At 30.3% G+C, this 22,819-nt stretch overlaps 1 protein-coding gene across 1 annotated transcript in view; it reads right to left on the bottom strand.

Moving 5' to 3' along the window:
* LOC143920446 (high affinity cAMP-specific and IBMX-insensitive 3',5'-cyclic phosphodiesterase 8-like) overlaps positions 1 to 22,819 on the bottom strand; it is a 159,298-nt gene that overhangs the window by 110,375 nt on the left and 26,104 nt on the right. The window contains exons 3-4 of the mRNA XM_077443336.1: positions 6,175 to 6,989; positions 2,731 to 2,911 (exon numbers count right to left, since the gene is read on the bottom strand). Coding sequence (XP_077299462.1) covers positions 2,731 to 2,911; positions 6,175 to 6,246 — 253 coding nt within the window. The 5' untranslated portion in view covers positions 6,247 to 6,989. The remainder of the gene's footprint in view (positions 1 to 2,730; positions 2,912 to 6,174; positions 6,990 to 22,819) is intronic.

Raw genomic sequence — 22,819 nt, forward strand, 5'->3', positions numbered from 1 at the left:
TAATATAATACTTTTTATTTAAAGCGCTACTTTGAAATAATAGCGTTGAATTTCAAAATAAAAACTTATTTTATTAATTTATTCATATGATAATTTTTAAATTCAAATTTTAACCGCGTAACTAACTTACTAATTTGAAATTTACTCATTTGAAGTTATAAAAAGTGAAAAATTTTGAACGTTCACTTCGAGGTACGACATCGAATTTGGTGGTTTAAATTTAAATCCAACTTTCTTTATTCCATAAAATATTCCATGTGGATATATTTTCAACTTTGAACAGACGACCGTTCCATATATGTAATTTCACACATTTATCAGAACGAATCTATTCATACATCAGGATTGAGCTTTGGCTTTTATATGTACCGGATTCAATTCGATATTTCCCCGTTGCACACACATACATACTTAAGTATACTTTCCATAAAATACATATATGATATTATATTCGAAGTAACATTTACCTACGTCATACGTAATTGTGAAAAGGCTATGCAGATAAGCTATCGCCCGAAGCATTAAACGCAGTCTATGTATTCGATAACGATTTATTAATGACGTTATCAAAATTTATTGACGAAAACGATACGAGCATAAAAGTGCACCATGCATGCAATAATGAGAAAAAATTTAATAGCACATTTGTCAAGTATGCCGAGTGCAGAAGCATCATTAGTCAGAATGCAATCGCGGAAAAGCAATAAGAGACGGAGGTAACAAAAAAAGTGGAGCGCGGACCGAAGTGGAGGCGGGAGGAAAAGTGCCTTTCGCTTTTCTTCGTCGTCGACTCATTTGTGTCGCTTTTCCGCCGTTTAATGGCGTGGAAAATTTTACATGACTACCTTACCTCTCAAATGCACAAAAAATATTCTTATGTTAAATTGATATATTTCGCGTTGTTGGGAATCTATTATAAATCGAGAATTTCAGATAGGGTAGTTGGACTTTGACGCGTCAATAATTCAGCCGCACAACCTTACGACCCTGCAATATCACTGACGTCACCACTTTAGCACGCCATCAACCCAGATGTTTCGTTTATTGTCCGACATTTTATACAGGATGTCGCAAAACGTAATAGACGAGACGTGACCCGGTCCATTCGCCGATAGTATCAAAAGCTTGCCCGACTCGTGGCAATATAATGCTGACAAATTATGTTGTAATAAATTCGGGAAATGGAATTTCAGATATGTCTATTCCACGTACCATAAAATATCAAGTTATATTTTAAATATATTGATCAGTGTTTAAGACAATTCCATACAAGATCAAACTATTATATAATATCCATATTTTTACTACAAAGTTAACAAAAAAACTGTGGGCTTGCTTGGCCTAAAATATTAAGAAAATATTTCAGACTTCCCGAAACGAAAAGTCTTTAAGTCTTGATGCGACCTTAAATCTAAATATTGAATTTAACAGCCCAAAATATTATACACACATATGTATGTAGTTATATTTTACCCTAAATGAGTAAACATTCAATTATTATTTCTTATTCAATTTAAATACAAATTAAATTACTTACATACATATGGATACATATATCTATGCGGTCTTAAGAAGCTCCCAGAAAAAAGTGGATAGCTTGATTCGATTTGTGTCAAACTGAGATATCGCCATTGGGTTCGATCGGAAGCTTCGTCTGTTAGAGTTCGAATTTAATTTAGTATTGAAAAGACTCCGTAAAAGAAATACCAAAAAATATTTTAAAATGTTATAGTAGAATGAATTCATTAGTCAATTTGTTATGTTGAGGATCCATTGGACAGCAAAGCGAACTGATGTTTCAATTTTGAAAGATTTGCATATTAAAGACGGTCTATCGAAAATATGTTTGCGAAAAATTCTCCAGTTTTTTGGGCATGTGGCGAGAAGAGACGACAGCAGCCTGGAAAAACTTATTGTGGTTGGTGCTGTAGAGAGGAAGAGAGGAAGAGAAAGATCACCTATACGGACTGATTAAATCAGGTCGGCTCTTGGCATTATTGAGGGACCGACTATGACCGAGTAGAATGAAACTATATCAACTCAATATTTAAAGTGAATAAAATGATATTTAAAGTGCTATAAAATATTAATTTTCTTATCAGTGTCTTATCATATATTATTTTATCCCAAATCCCTATAATATTCACACATATGTATGTTACAATCAAATAATATGCATATGTATAATTTTAAATTAAGTATTTCACACGATTTATTTTTCAAATTTATAAAACACAATTTTTTTAATTTAACACTAACAGTTTCATTACATATCCGAAAACACGCTTTTTTAATAATAATAAAAATAAATTTATTCACGTTAAAATTCACTTATAAAATAAAAAAAGAACATTTCAAATTATTTGGTTGTGTCATTAATCGAATAATTAAGTTAAAAATTGTAAAACAAACTGTATTATTACCATGTAAACGGAAAAATAAAATTGTGCTGTAATATTTCGCACAATAGCACTAGATATGTACGAGTATATAGGTATATGTATAATACATCTTCTGAATTAAACTGGATAACTGAATCGAAGCAATCCCCATATCAAAATCCACAACTTTCTCTTATCTAAACCGACTTTAGTTTCGAAGATAACATATAAATATTTAGATACAATTGTGTAAACATACAAATCCTAACCTATCCTGATAAAAATACAGCGACGGTCAACAAAATTTGCATCCGATCAAAAAATAAATAAATAAAAATAATAGACTGACCTGAAATCCTTTTGATGTGCAAAGTAGTGGAGAAATTGTTGCCCATCTGCGATACGAAGCTGTCCTTTTTGGCGCTGAGCTGGACGCTGAAGCCGTCTGAGTCCATGCTGGCACGAGGGGCGGTTCGGGGGGCATCGACCCTTACAGCACCCAAAGGTGATCCAGCTTCACAAACACCCACCTTACCACCCAACACCTTAAATAAATAAACACAATTTAACCCACACAAAAGTTAAACCTTAAAGTACCAATAGAAAATAGAGTAATATTGTAGACCGCCTACTCCACCCAGCTACAAACACATACACACAAGATTCACAAAGCGGAAAATAGAACTCGTACAAAGTATAGTGCATGAAATGCATCTGTTTATAAAACATCGCTGCATATCCTGAAAGTTTTGAACCAACTCCAAGTAAACGTTTGAATAAATACGCGTGTAAATATTGCATGAATAAACACAATTCTGTCATTAATTCATAAACGTTATTTATATTCTCAGATCTCTGTACATATTATATATGTATACTATTGGTTTGTGTGGTTTTTGGCGTCAAATGGTCCAGAAATTACGCCGTTCGAATGCACGTTTCATTAGTCGCCTATTTTGCCAATATTAACCGAAAGTTTGAGCATGGAATAATTGATAAACTAACACAAATGAATATTTCAAATAATTATATACGTACATACATATGTGTGTTAGACAAAATACTAATGCTCTATATGTATAGCAACTTTTAATACTAATCTTCTCTGCTATTTATGTACATAGATAAATGTTTTTTTGCCCGCTAAGAAAATCCGTGTCCGGATATTTCATCGCGGTGGCTTTTTATCGCAGGAACAACTGACTGACAGATTTCATGCAAAGGTTTTTATTCACAATAATAATCTTTAATTTTTATGTTGACTGTACTTTTTAAAATTTATATTGATACCGTTATTCAAAAATTTGGAGCAATGATTTTTTGAATCATACATATGTAGTTACCTTTATTAATAAAATTAATTAAAATCTTTCCAGCTTTATTTTATCAACAAAACAATAAATTATATATTTTTTTCGAATTTTTTTATTGTCGTATAGTTAATAAATACATAGTTGCATGAAATCTGTCAGCGAGTTGTTCCCGCAATGAAATGGTCGTGCGATAAAATGTTCTAGAATCAAGAAAATCTTTAACTCAAGCCGTATATGATTATGAAAGAAAGCAAAGCCGGAAATCACGTTATAAATAAATATATAAAAACTTGGGTTTTTTAACCCAAACAACACCAACAAACTTTCTATATTACTGCAAATGGTCGTTTTTTGTTTTGTCTATAAATATTATTAACGGAAAGCAAAATTTTGAATATTTTTAGTATGTCCGAAAAAAATATAAAATCTGTCCCGCTTCTTCTAGTACTTTCATTACATACTTATATGACCCGTTATATTTGAAAGTGGCGGTCCAATTTTCATTTCCAAAAACACTAGTTCTGTTTGACTTAATTCACAAATTGTTATTACTTATATTAATTCAATATGTCCAGAACCTTGGAAAAGTATTATAGGCCACCAGTATTTTTTAAATATTCTTAAATGCAAAACCAGATATTAAATTTTTTGCGAGATATTTCTCGAAATGAAGAAAAGTGGACTTATGCCACTTTCAATATTAACCACTCATATGTAAAATCGTTTTGATAATTAAGACTGGTGTGACGCATTGGGGCAACCTGTAAGATCACATTGATCATTAATTTATTATTATTGTTATTCTTTATTCACTTTTTGTGTATTAATTATAAAAATAAATAAAAAATAATGTGCGTTTCGTATGCATTGCATGCACGTCTTTCTAAAACATATACATATGTGCCTGTTTCGAAACTAAACATACTATCTCTTTTTAATTAAACCGTTTTTCACTCCCCCGGTGCTACACAGACATTTCCAATATACTAAAAAAACCGCATTGAAATCGATTCGATCTACATATACATAGGATATAGAATGAATATATCGTATGTATATACTTATATGGATTAGATTAGATATAAAACTTGCTTTTAAATACCATCGTATACATGTATATGTTTCAGTCAAAGTGTATTACCAGTTGTAATATATTTTGACTGTTTAAAAAAACTTTCATCTAACCCACGTAGTCACAAACTTCGTATAACACAATCGATTTACAATCTGACTGGTTAGAATCATTCAATGTGTATTCCATTATTCGTTGTATTCCGTTTCTTTCATCTACTTTTTGAATATCTAGATATTTAAAAAGATTTTGTCTAGATTTTGATGTAATTTATTCACAGTACTGTTTTTCGTGAAAACGTCATTTAATTAGTAGTTTGGATCGGAAATACAAACATTGTTTTGAATACATTCTTAGGGTTATCGTAATATGAAATTGATTTCCATAGTTCGTAATAGTAAGTAATAACGCATTGTTAAATTCTGAAGCATTCTATAAGAAAGTCTGAACTGTCAAAGCTAATATATAATTACTAACGAGAACCAGTGAAAATATGTACTATGTATGTACCAGATAATTTGTATTCGAATATGAATTATCGAAAACACCAGATAATATATATATATATATATATATATATATATATATATATATATATATATATATACAAACACTTTGACGGTAGCATATGTACATACATATACATATGTACATAGTAAAAAAAAGTTACATTGATTTCATACTAGCAGTAAAAGTATACTTTCACATATTGGACAGTCCTCGAGTCATTTCTTCCAGTGAGTGCTGTTATGATCTGGCATGATGGTTTCAATGTTTTGGTTTGTGTGATATGCTTTCACCGACTGAGTTGGCGAAAGTATACTTTTACCAAGGAAAGTATAATTTCACTGGGGAATACAGATTCACTGCAACATGTAACGTATACAACATAAACTAATCAATCGGTGGGAGTATATTTTTATATTCAATAAAATAAATCGTATAATTAATGCTTAAATTAATAAGAAAGACAAAAAGTAAAATGATAAACAACAAATAAAATCACTTCCTGCCATAAAATTTCCCCAAACACATTAAACACAACTAGTTTGAGAAACACAGACGCGGTGAGTAAACAAAATTCAAACTTTAATCCGCCAAATGTCAGTTTAAGCTCGTTAAATTTGAACTAACACTTTAACACTTTACTAAAATACCTGTATTTTTTTCCATATCGCGTTCTCAGAATTCAAAGATGATAACAACAAAATTTTACTCAAATGAATTTTGTATCTGTTTCCATATTTCATACTGTTTGAAAATAGTGTCTCAATTGTTTTTTGGCAACGAAATATTTTTATACAAAAAAATTAAAACTTTAAAAGATACGTCACATGAATTAAGAAACCTGAAAATTTCACTTAAAATTAGTGTATTATTAATTTATATAAAGAGAGATGGCCATTACCTGGTCCTGGGATCCGGTGCTATCCCTGTGACCCTTTTTGTGGTCGAACAGCATGCTCGGAGTACAACCCATGCTTTTCCGGTGTAAAACACAAAACAAACACACTCACTCACACGCTACAATTCACTTGAACTTTTCGTGTGTGAATTTTCATACCGCTGCCAATTAATATATAACTGTGTGTTTGTGTGTGTATAATTTGTGTGTGTGTGTGTGTGTGTGTGTATGTGTGTGTGTGTGTGTGAATGTGTGTGTGTGTGTGTGTGTGTGTGTAATAAATACGACCGGACGAGAACACAGTATGGCGTAGAATGAGGAAAATTAACAAAAGAATTTATTAAATTTTCACCTCACAAATTAAAATTGCGATTTTAAATAAAATTGAAATAATTAATTCCGTCCGCGGCGAAAATGAACATTTGCGAGACGAGCGCGTATATATGTATGTCTAAATTTCTAGAATAGAATGACAATCTCAGGTTCTGCAAACTGTTAGCCGGAATAGAATCACCATCACGTATTTTATGTTTAATAATTTTCCCCCACAAAATATATATATGTATATATTTATTTGTTTAGCGATGTTAATTTTATCTCTTTTTTGTCGCTGTTTGAAAATTTTCTTAACACACTCGCGAAAAGATCGTTTTCTTTTCGACGTTCGTTTTTAAATATTCAAAATGCATATTTGCGTGTTTACATTTTCACTGATATTTATTTTTTTGATGCATTAGTTTGTTCAGTCTAGTTTTTTCAAACGTGTTGCTTTTCAATTTTTTTCTCGACTTCTGCGATTCCATGACGATCTCTCGCATCTGAAACAAATTAAAATTTCATTTTAATATTTGAACGAACGAAATTCGAAACCAAATTTCACACAAATCCAACTTAGGATTATTATAGCAAAAAAGATCATTAGATATGTATGATTTATTTGATAAGTAATTATTTATGTCGTCGGATTATGGTTCAAATATTTTTCCGATGACTTTTATTGTACATTTCAAATCCATATTTTTAATAATATCAAAAGATAGCATGACGTCAAACGTACATATATACATATGTACATACATACATATGTCTGAGAGCTTTTGAAAACGATAACAGTTATTTTAACAATTTCATTAACTTCCTCCATCACATACAATCTCGTTTTTTCATTTCAATTTAAAATTAGATAACATAAAATCACAATTAATTAATTAGAAAATGCATTTAAAAAATAAACAAAGTTGTGTTGACTAAACTAGCAATTATTACATATGACAAAACCATAAGCTAATATTTCATAATATTATATTAACAATGAAATTTGAAAAAATATATATTTTTATATGTGCATAAATACTAAAATACATACATACATACATAAAGTATTTTATAAACATAAATACGTAAGATAATGAAAATGCATGAAATAAATAGTAATCGACACAAAACTTTACAGTAATGTTGGCGATCATAACTATAAATATAAAATTATAACTATAAATATATATTTTCAGCACAGATTGCTTTGACGTTTCAAAACAAAACAAAGGTCATATTGCTGTATAATAATTATGTATTCACAGAGATATACATACATTCATATATAAAATAGTAATTGAAACCAAAGGGCTAAGCTATTGCTTTGTGGTTTCCTGTTTTAGATTCAGATTTATCGCAAACGCCCAATTAACGCCAATTACAAACCCGTGTCAAAATTCAATCAATATATATATATATATATATATATATATATATATATATATATATATATATATATATATATATATATATATATATATATATATATATATATATATATATATTATATATTTCTGTGTGCCGCGTCTGAAACTCAACAGGTGAACCGTTTTCAGCCGGCGGGGAATCGTTTCAGCTGAAAGATCAATACCGAAAATTAGGTATCAGCACTCCCTTTATCTCGACAAGTCCGATAACACGAACCCAGATACGTAACCCGAGATAACAACGGCCACGTCTATGTTTTATCAATTAATCGCCATTAGGTACCCCTGTCTCTACACATCGTAATCCAAGCAAATCGAAGACGCGTTCAAGATTACTCAACATACATACACATATAATCAGTTTATTTATTCCGTACAAGTCTATGAATAATACACTTGAACGCATCTACATATAGTACATATATGTATGTACATATGTACGTATATGTATGTATGTACATACATATATCGAATGCATAATTCAAGCCGCGAATAGTGCAATAAAGTGCAGTGAATTTTGTTGTACGTAGGAATTAGCATTTGATTGATGTGGAATAAAAAAATCAAAATTGGGAAACTGGGCTCTCTCTCTCTCTGTTTGTGTTTGTATGTAAATCATGTTTGATTTCGACGCGTCGAACAAAAGCTCGGGCTTTGAAGCTTTGTTGTGAAAAGTTGTCCGTTGCAAGGTTTTTGCACTGCAGTATATAGTGCAAGATGGATGCGAGTTTAGTTTCTTGAAGTTCCAAACGAGCACGTTTGATCAAAATGAAAACTTTAAACAATGATGCTCGGTCATAATGAGACAGTGGGAAAATATGTAATGACATTGTTAAATTTGGTACTGAAGTAAATGTGAAGGGATATTTTTCAGTATTGAATTTTTTTCATCGTAGCGCTCGCTCAATGAACACTTTTATGCTTTCGAATATATTTATGTGCATAGATTTTTAAAAAAGTTTCAATTCTGTGTAAAAAAATCATACTCAATGAATGTATTAAAATATTTTCATTTCCGTTTTAATATGCGCATGTCAAAGTGAATTGAATTGAATGATTGTCACGGTAAAAAACCAAATATACAAATGCATGGTATTTTATGGGAAATAATTATTCATTTTATAAAATAATAAATATTGTAACAATATGAGATCGATTTGAAAAATTAACGTTGGAAATCGCCATGAAAAGTATATATTTTTTCGAGAAATTTTTTTTATACAAAAACTGAATGCCGAAATTTTTCCGATGATACTATATGTATATATAGTATCATTTTGAGTTTTTTTTATTATGTATATGTAGCAGGGCTTCTGATTTCCCGACTTTTTTCCCGAACTTTTTCCCGAATTGTTCCAGGGATTCCCGGGATCCCGGGAGAAATGATGTAAATTTATTTTTCAATTTAATTCATTTTATACACTGTAATTTTCTTTAACATTTTGATGAATCTATTACAAGTACATTATCATAATCATCATCATTCACAGCCATTCAAAATCAACTGCTGCATAAAAGCCTAGCTTTCATTTGTCTTTCATATTTTGGGCAACTGTCATCCATTTCATCCCACACATTTTTTTCTGATTTCATCCACCCATCTTCCTTGCGACTTTCCTAGCACACTTTTACATTTTCTCAGGTACCATTTGAGCACTTCTTTCGTTCATTTATCATAGTCTTGGTACATATTTATTTCCATATTTTATTGTATTTAGTGAAAACTAATACATACGCATCAGTGGAGTTCTTAAAATTCATAAAATTCTATCTGTTTTTGTCGGACAGCCTTACTTGCGTGTGCGCTAGCAAGATGCTAGGGGACCAGTCACTTCATACCTTGTATCCTTGTATTTGTATTTGTACGCAAGACTGCGCTACAAAAATAGGGAGATTTTTACGGCACATCAATGATATACATATGTACATAAATATATGCATATGATGAGATATGTTGAATTACAAAGAAAAAAATATTTCAACTCGTTCAAAATATTCAAAATATTTCAAAATTAATTAAAATCTATCAAAAATATTAATAAAAATTATTTTAAAAAAATACGTATTTTGGTGGATATTGTAATTCTGGATAATTTAAAATCCAGGCAGTATTAACACCAAAATGATTGCATATATAATAAGCTCAAAGGTTCAATGAAACAAGAAGTGCATAGCATTGCATTCAGTGGATGTTTGCTGAAGCAGCTTACTCGAAACGTATTTATGTAGGTATTAAAACATGAAGCATTTCCTTGGAAGCAATTTGCGAAACCGTTTCTCGTCGAAAGCATTAAATTTAATAATTGAAGCGGCTATTCTGTGGTATTTTAAAACGTTTATACATAGTAAATATTGATCGGAGATACGACCGAGTGCGATGTGTTGAAATTATTTTAAACGCTCCATTTACAATGTTTATACGGTCGGCTTAAATCAATGGAAAAGTGCATCAAAGAGTATTTATGGTAGAAGCTTTCGACAGAAAATGCTTATTAAAATGCTTTAAAAATTATTTAAACAAATCAGGAAATGAACCAATCACTACAAGAAGTCGAAAAATAACATTATTAGTGACATCAATAATTGATATTTAACGTTCAATGCTATAAAATAAAGGTTCTTGCCATTTACCGGTACGATACTGAAGGAATCTTCTCGGTTAAGTTTTTTATGCATTTTCAGGGTTTTGTTATATGTACATACATATGTACATACGTATGCAGATACAAAGGTTCGTTTATACCAGTGCATAGCAATCCGGCAACTGCACGAAAACAGCAACACGAAAAAAATTCTTTAGTAAATTTTATATGAACACTTTCATATGTTTTGTTATAGGGGTTCCAAAAAACCGCCCGAAAGAAAAAGCCAGTTTTTGGTTTTTTTTATAAATAAAAAGCCGGTTGGCCGGCTTTCACCGGGTTTAGAAAATTAAGATTTTTTTTAAGTTTAAATTTTTTATACCGAAAAAAAAAAATGTAAATATATATTATATTATATTATGCAAAAAAAATTTTTTATTAATTAAATTGAGTTATGAACATTATGAACTTTCATAAGATCATTATTATATATTATTATTACAAATAATACAATTTGTATTATATATCACAGCCGTAAAATGGCAGATCCTAAATACGCACAAATAATTAAATGATTTAAATAAGCTACTATCAAGAATACATAATATTATTAAAAAAATAATGTGTAACCTCGCAGAAAAACTATAATTGTGGAATCGTGAATAGATATTAAGAACGGCTGAGATTCGCTCTGAGGTGCGCTCAACGTTGAAGTATTTCCATCTTTCGTTGTTCTTACGCATCTATTTTAGCTAAAAAATCCAAAAGCTTTACAAACCGTTACAAATTTCGGAAACAAATTCATTAGAAACGGCATATCACAAACATTTTAAAACCATAATGAAAGTAGGTATGTGGCCTCAATATTTAAAGGGCTTCCAATTCCTTCGAAGAAAAGTCAATTATATTCCGGAAATTCTCATGGATTTTGCCATAACCGCCCATAAAACATTTTTGTCGTTGTCCAAGTACAAGGTTTGTTTTATAGTAATGTTTTCTACCTGAAGTTGGGTAGGTCATTGAAACTACATACTATCAAAAATATTTATTGGTTTATGACCTGATCTTCGTCTATTACTAAATCTCAAAGAAATTTAGTAAGTACCTTTTTTTGATGTTCAAAGAAATATACGCCTTTTACCTAAGAGAGTTTAGATATAAATATGTATACATTTATTTTGATCACAATTGTTAATTTTGAAATTCACAATTGTTAATTTTGAGGAAAAAAGCATTAATTAAAAAAAAACTTAAAAAGCCGGTTGATCGAGCCAAAAAGCCGGTTTTCGGTTTTTTGAAAAATGATCAAAAAGCCGGCTTTTCGGTTTCAATTTATTAAACCGACTTGGAATCCCTATTTTCGTTATGTGCTAGTGACATATCCGAAAAAACAATAACCGACACAATCTATTCATAAACAGTAATATGTCACCAAAACGTATCAAGCAGAACCGGATTTGGAGTCACTGTGGAAATATTCACGCATGATGTGACGTCATAGTGGCGAGTGCACTCGTACTAACGAATGTGCTGCCATGTGCATGTGACTATTTTCGGAAACGTCATATTGTGACATATATGTATGTATATACAACGGGCGATGATGTATAGCATGAATAAAAAATAGTCTTTTCTGTTCAGTGTTGTGGCAATATATTGACGTGTAGGGCTGGATAATATAAGCGGACCTTAAAACGTGATGTTTATATGTTTTATGGCTGTCTATGTAAGGTTGAATTTTCTTCATTGAAATTCTTTAGTCCCATGGAAAATATTAGGTTTTCCTTTGAGGGAGACTTTTACAACCGGCAATTACCGACCGTTTCACCTTCTTGTTTGCAACATTTCACCTTATCTAAGATCCCTTGGAAACCTTCACGATCACATGCCATGCAAAATTTCTGCGAAACCAACACGCAACTTTACATTTTAAAATACATAAGTAAAAAATTCAGAGAACTATCTCATGCAAATTTTCATTAAATAAATTCGATTTTCAATCTTTTTCCAAGTCAAGTTTATAAGAAAATATACAGGAAAAATAACTTTCTCAGTAGATATACTTTTAAGAGGCAAGAAAGAGAGAAAGCCAATAGGTTTTTTGGTGAATGAAAAGTATATTATTTTTCTTAATAATTTTACCTTTATAAATTTCCCGGCAGTTATAGTAATAGAAAAAAATGTAGAGATGTATATATCTATATACTGATATTTTTTTCATAATACTTTAAGGAAAGTATAAAACCTGTGGATTTTTGTATAGGAAAATAAGTGGATGAATATATAGTATGATAGTGAGTAGATTAATATTATACATATATAGGTATAATATATTTTTGAAAAATTTATACAGCTGTTCAATGTAAATAAAATAATACGAATAAAAATAAATAGGTTTTTAATAGAAGAAATTTGTGGCAAAAGGGGAAGGCCAGAAATTTCATTAATTACGTAAAATTTTGAATGATATGTATGCATGTACATACATATGTATAATATGTAAATTTAATTAGAAAAACTGTCTAATCTTTTCAAAAGGTGTTCAAAAATCAAGAAGTCGAATAAAAAATATAAAATCCATCACCAAAACACGAACATTAATTTTACAAATCATATACTCGGTATATAGTGAAAGATATTTCATTCAAAGAGCTTAAAGCTGAATAAGACGTATTTCCTTTGAGACTTCAAACGAGATTACAATTTTATTTCAGGGCTCATAAATCTACTTCGGATCATCCAATGAACATGCACACACACGCCCACTGCATCGATCAAGTCGTTGCACTTTCGCACACTGCTGGCCAAAAAATCGATCTAAAAACAGAAACAGTGTTTGAACTTGGTGGACCAAAACTAGAACGCGTCTCCGACGACATATGTACATATGTATGTATGTATGTATGTAGTATTGCGCCATCTCAATGGTACAAAATAAACTCAATCGTCTAACGAAAACACCCATATACATATGTACATAGATAATTTGATCAATGACAGTCAATACGGAAGTTTTCGCTATCTCTCTTATTCTCCGATGTCATGTTAGATTCTGAATATAAATAACTAATATTATAGGGATATGAATGTATGCTCTGAGCGCTATATAATAACTTATAATTTTGAGCGAAGATCAAGTTTCACACTAGTCACTAGCAGACTCTGAGAACGGCAGGTAGAAGTGGATACGTACTGTGTGGGTAAACGCAAAGTTTTCCGCTTATTAATAGTTTGGTAATTGCTTACGAGATTTCTGAAACGTTGGTCTTTCACTTCAGATCGAGATTTAGACGAATTCACACATATGTATGCTAGAGATCTTGCAAGGGGGTGATATTATTGCTGAAAGGATCGTTAATGTCAACTATAAAATCTTCGCTTACGTGAACATCTGTCGTTTGACAAAGCGAATTTTAATTACCCTGTTGCGTGACTGTTCAAGCTTTTTTTAATGTCATCATATTATCTGTTTTAGTTTCTTGAAATTAGTATATATTACTATATCCTTTATTCATTTCCACATTTTGGCGTATCTTTATCTATTAATCTTGATAATTGTAATTATAGCAAAGACAAGAAAAGAAGTCACCTCAACTATTTCCGTAAATCTCGCATAGCAATAATACTTGAATAGATTCGGTTGACTTATAAGTCGTAAGTAGTATTGTGACAATGATTTGTTAAAAGTACATACTATATATCAAATTTTGTATGAAACCATTTCGTTGCAATGATATTCACGAATCAGATTTATAAGATAATTAACTGTATCACGGTAACTCTGATATTATCACATTACAAGAAATCATACGTTCATACGATATATAGAGCTCGATGCTTTTTTCTAAACTGGATAACCTTTTGTAGTTACATATTTATATGTGTGTATTGCTATTGGCTGGACATGTATTAGTTCAATCAGAAAAATGAATGTAGTGATGAATAAAATGTAATAAATATAGTCTGTACTAATTTAGAAGGATATTATAGGAGGAGGTCGTCGACCTTTCTACATATGTACATATATTTGTTTACATATATGTTTGTACATACAACAAACGCCCTTAAATTTTGTCTTTTCAATAACATCCATATAAGCAACATTCAATATGATCGTCTTTTATCTGTTTCTATACGGAATTGATTTTAATGAGGACTCAGGTAGACCTGTTTAACATTTAAACTCGATTATTAACTTATTCTTCAATTTAATACCATAGGAAACCACATTTTCAATGAAATGTACTTAACATGTAAAGCAATCACCATTTACACAATATTCCACAAACGAAAAATTGTCACGCTTTCAGCATTGTTTCAAATTTCTGTTGATATAAACGTATTTCCGAAAATACAAAAACACAGATTTGGCAATGGTACACCCCCGTATCTAAAACAATCGTAAATTATCCTCCCACACAATTAGCGCATTATAAATTTCTCGCTTTCCAAAAATATACCGTACACACATTCACCAACAAATTTAATACGTCCGTAAGCATATGGATGTATGTATAGGTACATACATATGTACATATGTACATACATACGTATTGATATATAATTTCAAATGAAAATAATATCGGTTACGAATTTCAGTCTTTAATAACGTCGAGGGGGCGGGGCTATTTTACTCACACATCAAAGTCAAATAAAAATAAAAATTGCAAAAGAGATGTGTACGCGATGTGGGAATTTCGCATGCTTCGGTCGGTTATGGGTTAATGGCGAGCGGGAAATTTCATCCCTCCCTTCAAAAGTCGTATCGATCGATTCGAATCTCTGGTGATTTCCGGAGGCGGAAAAAAATAATAATAAATAAACAAAAACAACATGTAAACAACTTCGACAAACTCTCCCTGTTTACAAAACAATATTTGAATACACGCATAATATTACAAAGAAAATAAACAACGCTCCTTCAATTTATTAACAACAATTTAGTATAAATACATCGTTTACATAATCAAATATGTGTCTAGCAAAACTGACGAGACGATAATCTTTTCTTAGTATTTGGAATATATTTAGTGGTGAATTTGGAATATACATACATACATATGTATGTATATATGTAATGAATGTAGTCGGAGTAAATCGAAATAAAATAATACATATAAATTCATAGATATTGTACATATTGTCGAAAGATCATCAGATTCTCATGGTACGTGCAAATATTTTCATTTTATCTTATCTTGTTATCGCACATAATTAGATGCGCGACGTCTGAAGAAAAACGCTCGAAAGCTTAGCATTGGAAACCGAGCATTAAAACATGTGAAAATCTAATAAATCATAACAATACTCATTCATTCACTCAAACGTTATAATTTTATCCGCCATAATAATATTTGAATTTGTATAATTCTTTTGCAATTATTACATCTAAGCTTGAGAAAATGCCGGCAGTGTTGGCAACAAATTCTTCTTGTTTGCGAAATCCTACAATTGCAGTTTAATTCCAAAAATACGCTTTAATATTAGACTTTATATTACAAAACTGTATATGTACCAATAGAATATACATTTTCAGTCATCATTTTCTTTTTGACTATTTTCATTAATCATTCAAAACATGACACGTATTTGACGCATTCAATTCACAATTGTGACAAGAAAATTTACTGCGAAAATTGTCCATGAAAGGCGCTGAAAAAATCACATGATCGACCCACGTAATAATTCACTAAACATAACGAATTGTCAAAAAAGTCAAAAATAGACGACCGCTTTCCACACACAAACATACCTTCAACTACGCGATTTTCAAAAGCGAACGAGAGCTTACACACGTATTCGCACGGCTCGTACGGATCGGCACAAAATATTTTTTTTTAAAGAAAAACCAATCGTTAAGCCTTATTGTCTCGTCACTGTCGTTTCAATAAATCAAAAAAAAAAAAAAAAAAAAGGAAATTTCTCACAAAAATAAAACATGGAAATGAGCGGGCTCGAGTCGCGCTTAAAGCGAATTTAAATGCGCACCGGCGCTTATGCATATTAGTTCATTTTTGGCAACGGCGAAACCGTCACGAGTGTTTCCAACAATATCTACATGTATGTACTTAACGTACACGACATAGAAAAAAAAAAAAAAAAATATATATATATATATATATATATATATATATATATATATATATATACGTTACAGTGTGTGTTTCAATAAAAAATTTCTGTTAGTGTATACTTAAACGTGGAATGTAATGCCACGGTCTACCTTGACACGTAATTCCAACGCGTGTCGTCGACCAGAGCGAGAGAGAGACGCGAACCACCAGAGAAGATAATAATTATATCTATTTTCAACCGAATGTTTATAATGAATTGGTCATGGAAGAAGAAACGTTCACTTCTCGAGAGAACGAGAAGAGTCATTGCACCGTTCGTTTGACGTGTGTGAGTGACCTTCGATGATTCTTCTTCGTTTTGAACGCATGGCAACACATTATTCATAAGGTATATGATAACGAAATAGTAGAGCAACTATGTTTATGTGCTTAGTGTCTAGATTGTAAGAAATGTTCCTATATTGATGGATGTTTCAAAATATCATTCATACATACATATTATATTATATGTACATACACACATATACTATCTATTCGAATGCTATTAGAGTACGTATGCTATAAATAAGGTATGGCAAATTGCAAAATAGATGCTTCAAACAGACTTGGTTCACTTTAGAAACTGATCACTCAAGAGCTATTCAATTTGACCTCAACTACTGCAATTGCAATGCAACTGACGTCTTCAACGAATGTCCATATGTATGTATTCTTAATAACAAAGATTCTCAAACTATTAACATTTTCGGTAAAATTGTTTTAATTGAAAATAATAACCATTTTATATAAATAAAAAAAAAAACAAAAATGAACATTAAATAATGTAAAACATTTAACCGATAATTGATCATTTAAAAATAAACATCATTAAATCATACTCAATTGATTCTGTTTACAGTCAAATACCGTTATTACAAACTTCTGGGGACCAATTAAATTATTTCGTTACAGTGAATATTCACGAAATTGGAAACTGCTGTGAAATAATTTTGTTCAAAAATATTGGAAATTTCGTTGTTTCGCTATTCGTTATAGAGGAATTTGGTTATATGTAATATGTATGTCACTGATTCAAGGTAAAATGTGGAAAAAGTGGAAAGATTCAAATACATATTATATGTAAACCTTAATCAGATGAGTCTTATCATAATTTTCCAATTTTATGCAATAGTTCTTCATCTACATGTTTCCATACAAAAGTAGTATCGCATACAAATATTATCTCCTATATATGTATGAGTATCGTTCGTTTTTCATTATTTAAAAAAAATAGGAATTCGAGAATGAGATTTGAGAATTTGAGCAACATCTAAAGACACATTTATACGAACTAACTGATCAGTATTTTCGGTGAGTTTTAGATTTAAATAAACCGTCAGAAAACATTGCTCTTGCAAACGTATGTACATACATACATACATAGTTTAACCAAAAATAAACATAACTTCGACGTATAAACCTAATGACAATAAATATCCAACACTTTTATACATACATACAAATCAATATTAAATCTCGGAAATGTATACTAACTAAATATATGTATAAGTATACGTATACATACTTGTATATGTATATATTTGAATTCAATTTCATATATACGGAAACCGTTTAGAAAATGCAATTCCAAACATCATTCATGAAAATATATGTAGATGACTTTTGATATTGAATACGCAACAGCAGATGAAAACGTACAAGAGGAAGTGGTACTATATATGTACATATATGTATGTACATATGTATGAACACACTTGCATACATACCGATACACCTATCGGTAGATCATAGTATTTAACAAACATTCAACCTATGTAGGTAGTTAGACTTATTAATTGACGACAACTTTTAATAAACTGCATCCGCACTCGAGTCAATCAATAATCATTAACGATATAAGTGACTAATCATACACTGCATATAAACGAATATGCGTGTACGTTTAGTCACTAAGTGCGACGACCCAACAGATCGATTTGATTATACTAATAAATTATTTCACGTTAACGATCTAATAAACCACTATGAATTACATACATAGATGATAGAGAATATTAATAAACGTCACGATTAAAGTGTGCTAATCGTCGCTAAAGCTCCGTTTAATTTGTGGTTGTTTTTCGAATGATTTAACAACCACTTCATGTAATCGACTGTTTTAACGACTCGGTCTAATCCATTTGAATGTCAATTTTTGTACGATCCATCAAACTAACGAAGACTTATCCCTAATTATATGTAGATAAGGAAATCAGGGAAAATATATAAGTATTTTTGTTTGGGTGGTTTTATGTAAATATATGATATTAATGCAATGCAGTAATATTACATGCATATTGTGAGAGTTTCCAAAGGTTTTGAAGTACATTTTACATAGCCAGCAGCATAGCTCTACGGTCGTTAAGCTTCTGCCTAGCACCTTTCGGTGCTAGGCAGAAGCTTAACGACCGTAAATTCTTTTAAATCGAGGTCTGCCTAGCTGAAGAATTTCTGAGCATATATGTAGTGCTGCTGGTCAGACTTGGATATTTGTGACTCCAGGTCGATCACAACCTATCGGAGTTTGCCAATTTTGTTGATTTAATTGTTTAAATGGTTCCCGATTGAATTGGCTAAAAACCTTCCTACCTATTATGTCACCACTATTTATGTATGATTAATGTACAATAAAATTTATGTACAATTCAAAGATGTCTCCATAGTTACGAGTTTTCAGTGTCTCGTAACTCATTGACTTGTGTAATAAAAATGCTGTATTGTTTGTAATTGGCCAGGAAGGCGCATTGGGGTTTACCTGTAAAGCCTATATACAATGTATGTATGTAAATAAAATAGGAAAAAATTATATAAATGTGGTTCTGCACTCGAGATTCTGATGAATTAAATATGTAAAAAATACAACACATTCTCGGCAATCGTCCAATGTGAAATGTAAAAAAATGTATATATTGCAGTATATCAAATTAATATGCTACAAAAACAGCTGTATATCAAAATAAAAACACTAATTAGAGCTAATAATTTAATCGCAGTGGCATCTGATAATGAAATAGTTCAATATATTGAACATGATGAATTTATTTTTACGTAAAAAAATATATGATATAAAATATAACATGAAATTTTGCTGTAATATATATTTCATCAAAATTTTTAATTGAAAATTTAACAAAACAATTTCACATAAAATTATTTGAATTAATTTTTAAAATTGCTGTTTAAAAAAACCTTATAAAAACAAGAAAATGCCGTGAGCATTACTTTTAAAATAATTTTATTATGATATTAAAATGTTTTAAAACAACTCGATATCCGAATACGATTTCTTCAACAAGAAAGTTGGAAGAATATATCTGAAAATTTTGACCTTTTAAATAAAAATATGCACTCACATACAAATATATGTATGTATAAACAACTAATTTTTTATTCTGAAAGGTATTGTTAAAAAAAATGTTTTCTTAAGTTTTTGCATATATGTTATTTATTTCATATGCTCCTATTATGTTGTACATACATTGACATTAGAATAATGTAGAATAGAATAATTAATAACAAAAAAAAATTGTAAAATAAAAAATGATCAATAGCTATTAAAAAAGATGTATTGAGAACATAATGTAGAAACAATAAAAACCATTAAAAAATCAAAAAAAATCTATAGTTCTGAAATAACTGAAATAAATGAAATTTTACATTGTTTAATTAGCTCAGCTGAAGATAATTCATTCCGATCTGGTATTTTTGCGGAACAGTTAGATGTATATGTATGTGGATTTTATACTAAAAACATGTATAAATAAGTAAAATTAGAACATCACAGTTAAAAAAAACCTAAAGCGTTTGGAATTCTGCGAAATGGAACGAGACGTATCATTCGAATCGATTCCAATTGGAAAACATATTGAAAACTCCCATTGTCACGGTGGCGATGACACCGTTTAAGTTGCTCGATTTCCCGCGGAAAAACCACATAGAAATAGTCGTTCGACGATGATTCTCGTCTATTTCAGATCGTTTCCAACACGCTGGAAATTTCCCCAAATGCAGAAGAAGAAGAAAAAGAAAAATGTTTGAGTTGCGTTCGACTTAACGAAACGTGAGTTGTACAACGCCAATGTTTACTCAGCAGATCTCGTTTTGTGCTATCGCAGCAAACAAACCACCTAACTTAATAGTTTTTCGGTTTTACCGCTCGATCTGTATTTGTATGAATACATACATACATACATATATACATATATATAATTTGTTTCTTCTTATCTTGGTATTTATGTGTGTGGTTGTGGCTAATGTGTAATGCTAATTACGCGGTATTTCATAAGCGTATATAACATATATTACACATGGCTAATTGTCCTCGCCCACTACTAATTTGATTATATCACGCTTAATTTGATCGCATTAATTATGAGGATTTAGTTTACCGTTTCGACTGCCGAATTGTGGTATTGACGTCCGTTTTCGGTGTGTGTGGAATGGGTTTGAAGGTTGGGCTGAGATAAATGATGGGAAATTCGATGTTGACGGCAAAAATTCCTACACGAATTTTCTTCAACTGTCGGCTGCGAAAGAATGACAAATTTCCCAGCGTGTTTTTCCCGACAATTTTCCACGCATAATTAGGTTTTATTGGCCGCCGGAAATATCGCCGGGCGTCCGCCGTGCGAAAGAAATAATAATAATAAAGCGAAAATACAAAACGAACCTGACAACCGGGCAGGTGATTTTGTCAACAAAAAGAGTCTTTTGGATACGGTCGTTAACGGGTTGACCCCGTGGAGTTGACGTGTCAAAACTTTTTACGAAGTACAAAAGGATAATTTTTGTTTTGTGCCAAACGAATTTGATAATCTTCGACCGTCTTATTACCTAAACGCCGATTACCTAAACACAATCTGCTTTAAATAGTCTTTAGTTCAAATATAAAATGTATTATGAAAATTTATAAGAACTGTAAATAGGCTTTTTAGCTTTTTTCCTATGATGCTGCATTAAAATAATAAAACAATACGAAAAATACTAAAAAAAATATTTTAAAATAGAAAATGATTTCTATGTACATATGTAGATCAATAGTTATTAAAATAGACCTCGGATGATGTTGAATGATGAACTGTAGTCATAATTTATGAACTATAAAAAATCAAAATCAATTTTTGTAACCATATGCTTGTGTGCTATGTTTATTTATTGAAAAGAAAAATCAATATAATATTATTTCAAAAAGAAACATTAAAATAAAATACAATAAACTTGTATAATATACTGTACATATTATATATATATATATATATATATATATATATATATATATATATATATACATATATATATACATATATATATATATATATATATATATATATATATATATATATATATATTTATTTTTTTTTAATTATAATATAATTATGGCTTCTATTAATTTTATGGCATCGTGAATTATTTACTTCAATTATATTATAATTACTTTGCGAATTTAATAATAATTTATTTAAATCATAATTGATGAACTCTGGAGTTTAAATGAAACCCGGGAACTTTCAAAGGTCAAATCGACTAATTAAAACCTAAAATTGTATAATTCAATTTTCTGAATAAATAATTTTCAGAAAATTGATCAATTTTCAATCAATTTTCTGAAATACATTTAAATAAAAATGTACATATGTTTGCAATATTTAATATTATAAAAAATCCATTACTAAAATTTACTTAGCTATAATTTACAAGTATCTACATATTTATTTTAATGTAATTTTAAATCAATAAACCTATCTATGCACTTATTTCTCAATCACCATCATTATATAAAAATTTCCCAAATAAGCTCAAGACAAATTAAATACATTCATGTTCATTAATTTCTCAAATAGACTACATATGTATGTATGTATGTACACATGTATAGATACAAATCACCAAATTCAAAATAGTATGTATATATAATATGTATACCGTGTATTATATTATATAATATGTATACATATATAATATGTATACCGTGACATATCTAATTTCAAATAATAACAACAACAAATGGATACAATGTAAAATCGGAATGAACCATTTTCTCACTAGGCAACCAGCAATAATATTTTCGCAAAATTAATTGCTGCGACGGAAGAACTTTCGCGATCGAAGCGAACCGAAAAACTTACCTTAACATAAACTATCATGTTTAACCACTTCATCCTATTCCATATTGACAACTATTACAAGATCGTAAACATCAGCAATTTTTCAA

Source organism: Arctopsyche grandis, chromosome 12 (assembly GCF_051622035.1).
Source record: "Arctopsyche grandis isolate Sample6627 chromosome 12, ASM5162203v2, whole genome shotgun sequence".
Classification (NCBI taxonomy): Eukaryota; Metazoa; Arthropoda; class Insecta; order Trichoptera; family Hydropsychidae; genus Arctopsyche; species Arctopsyche grandis.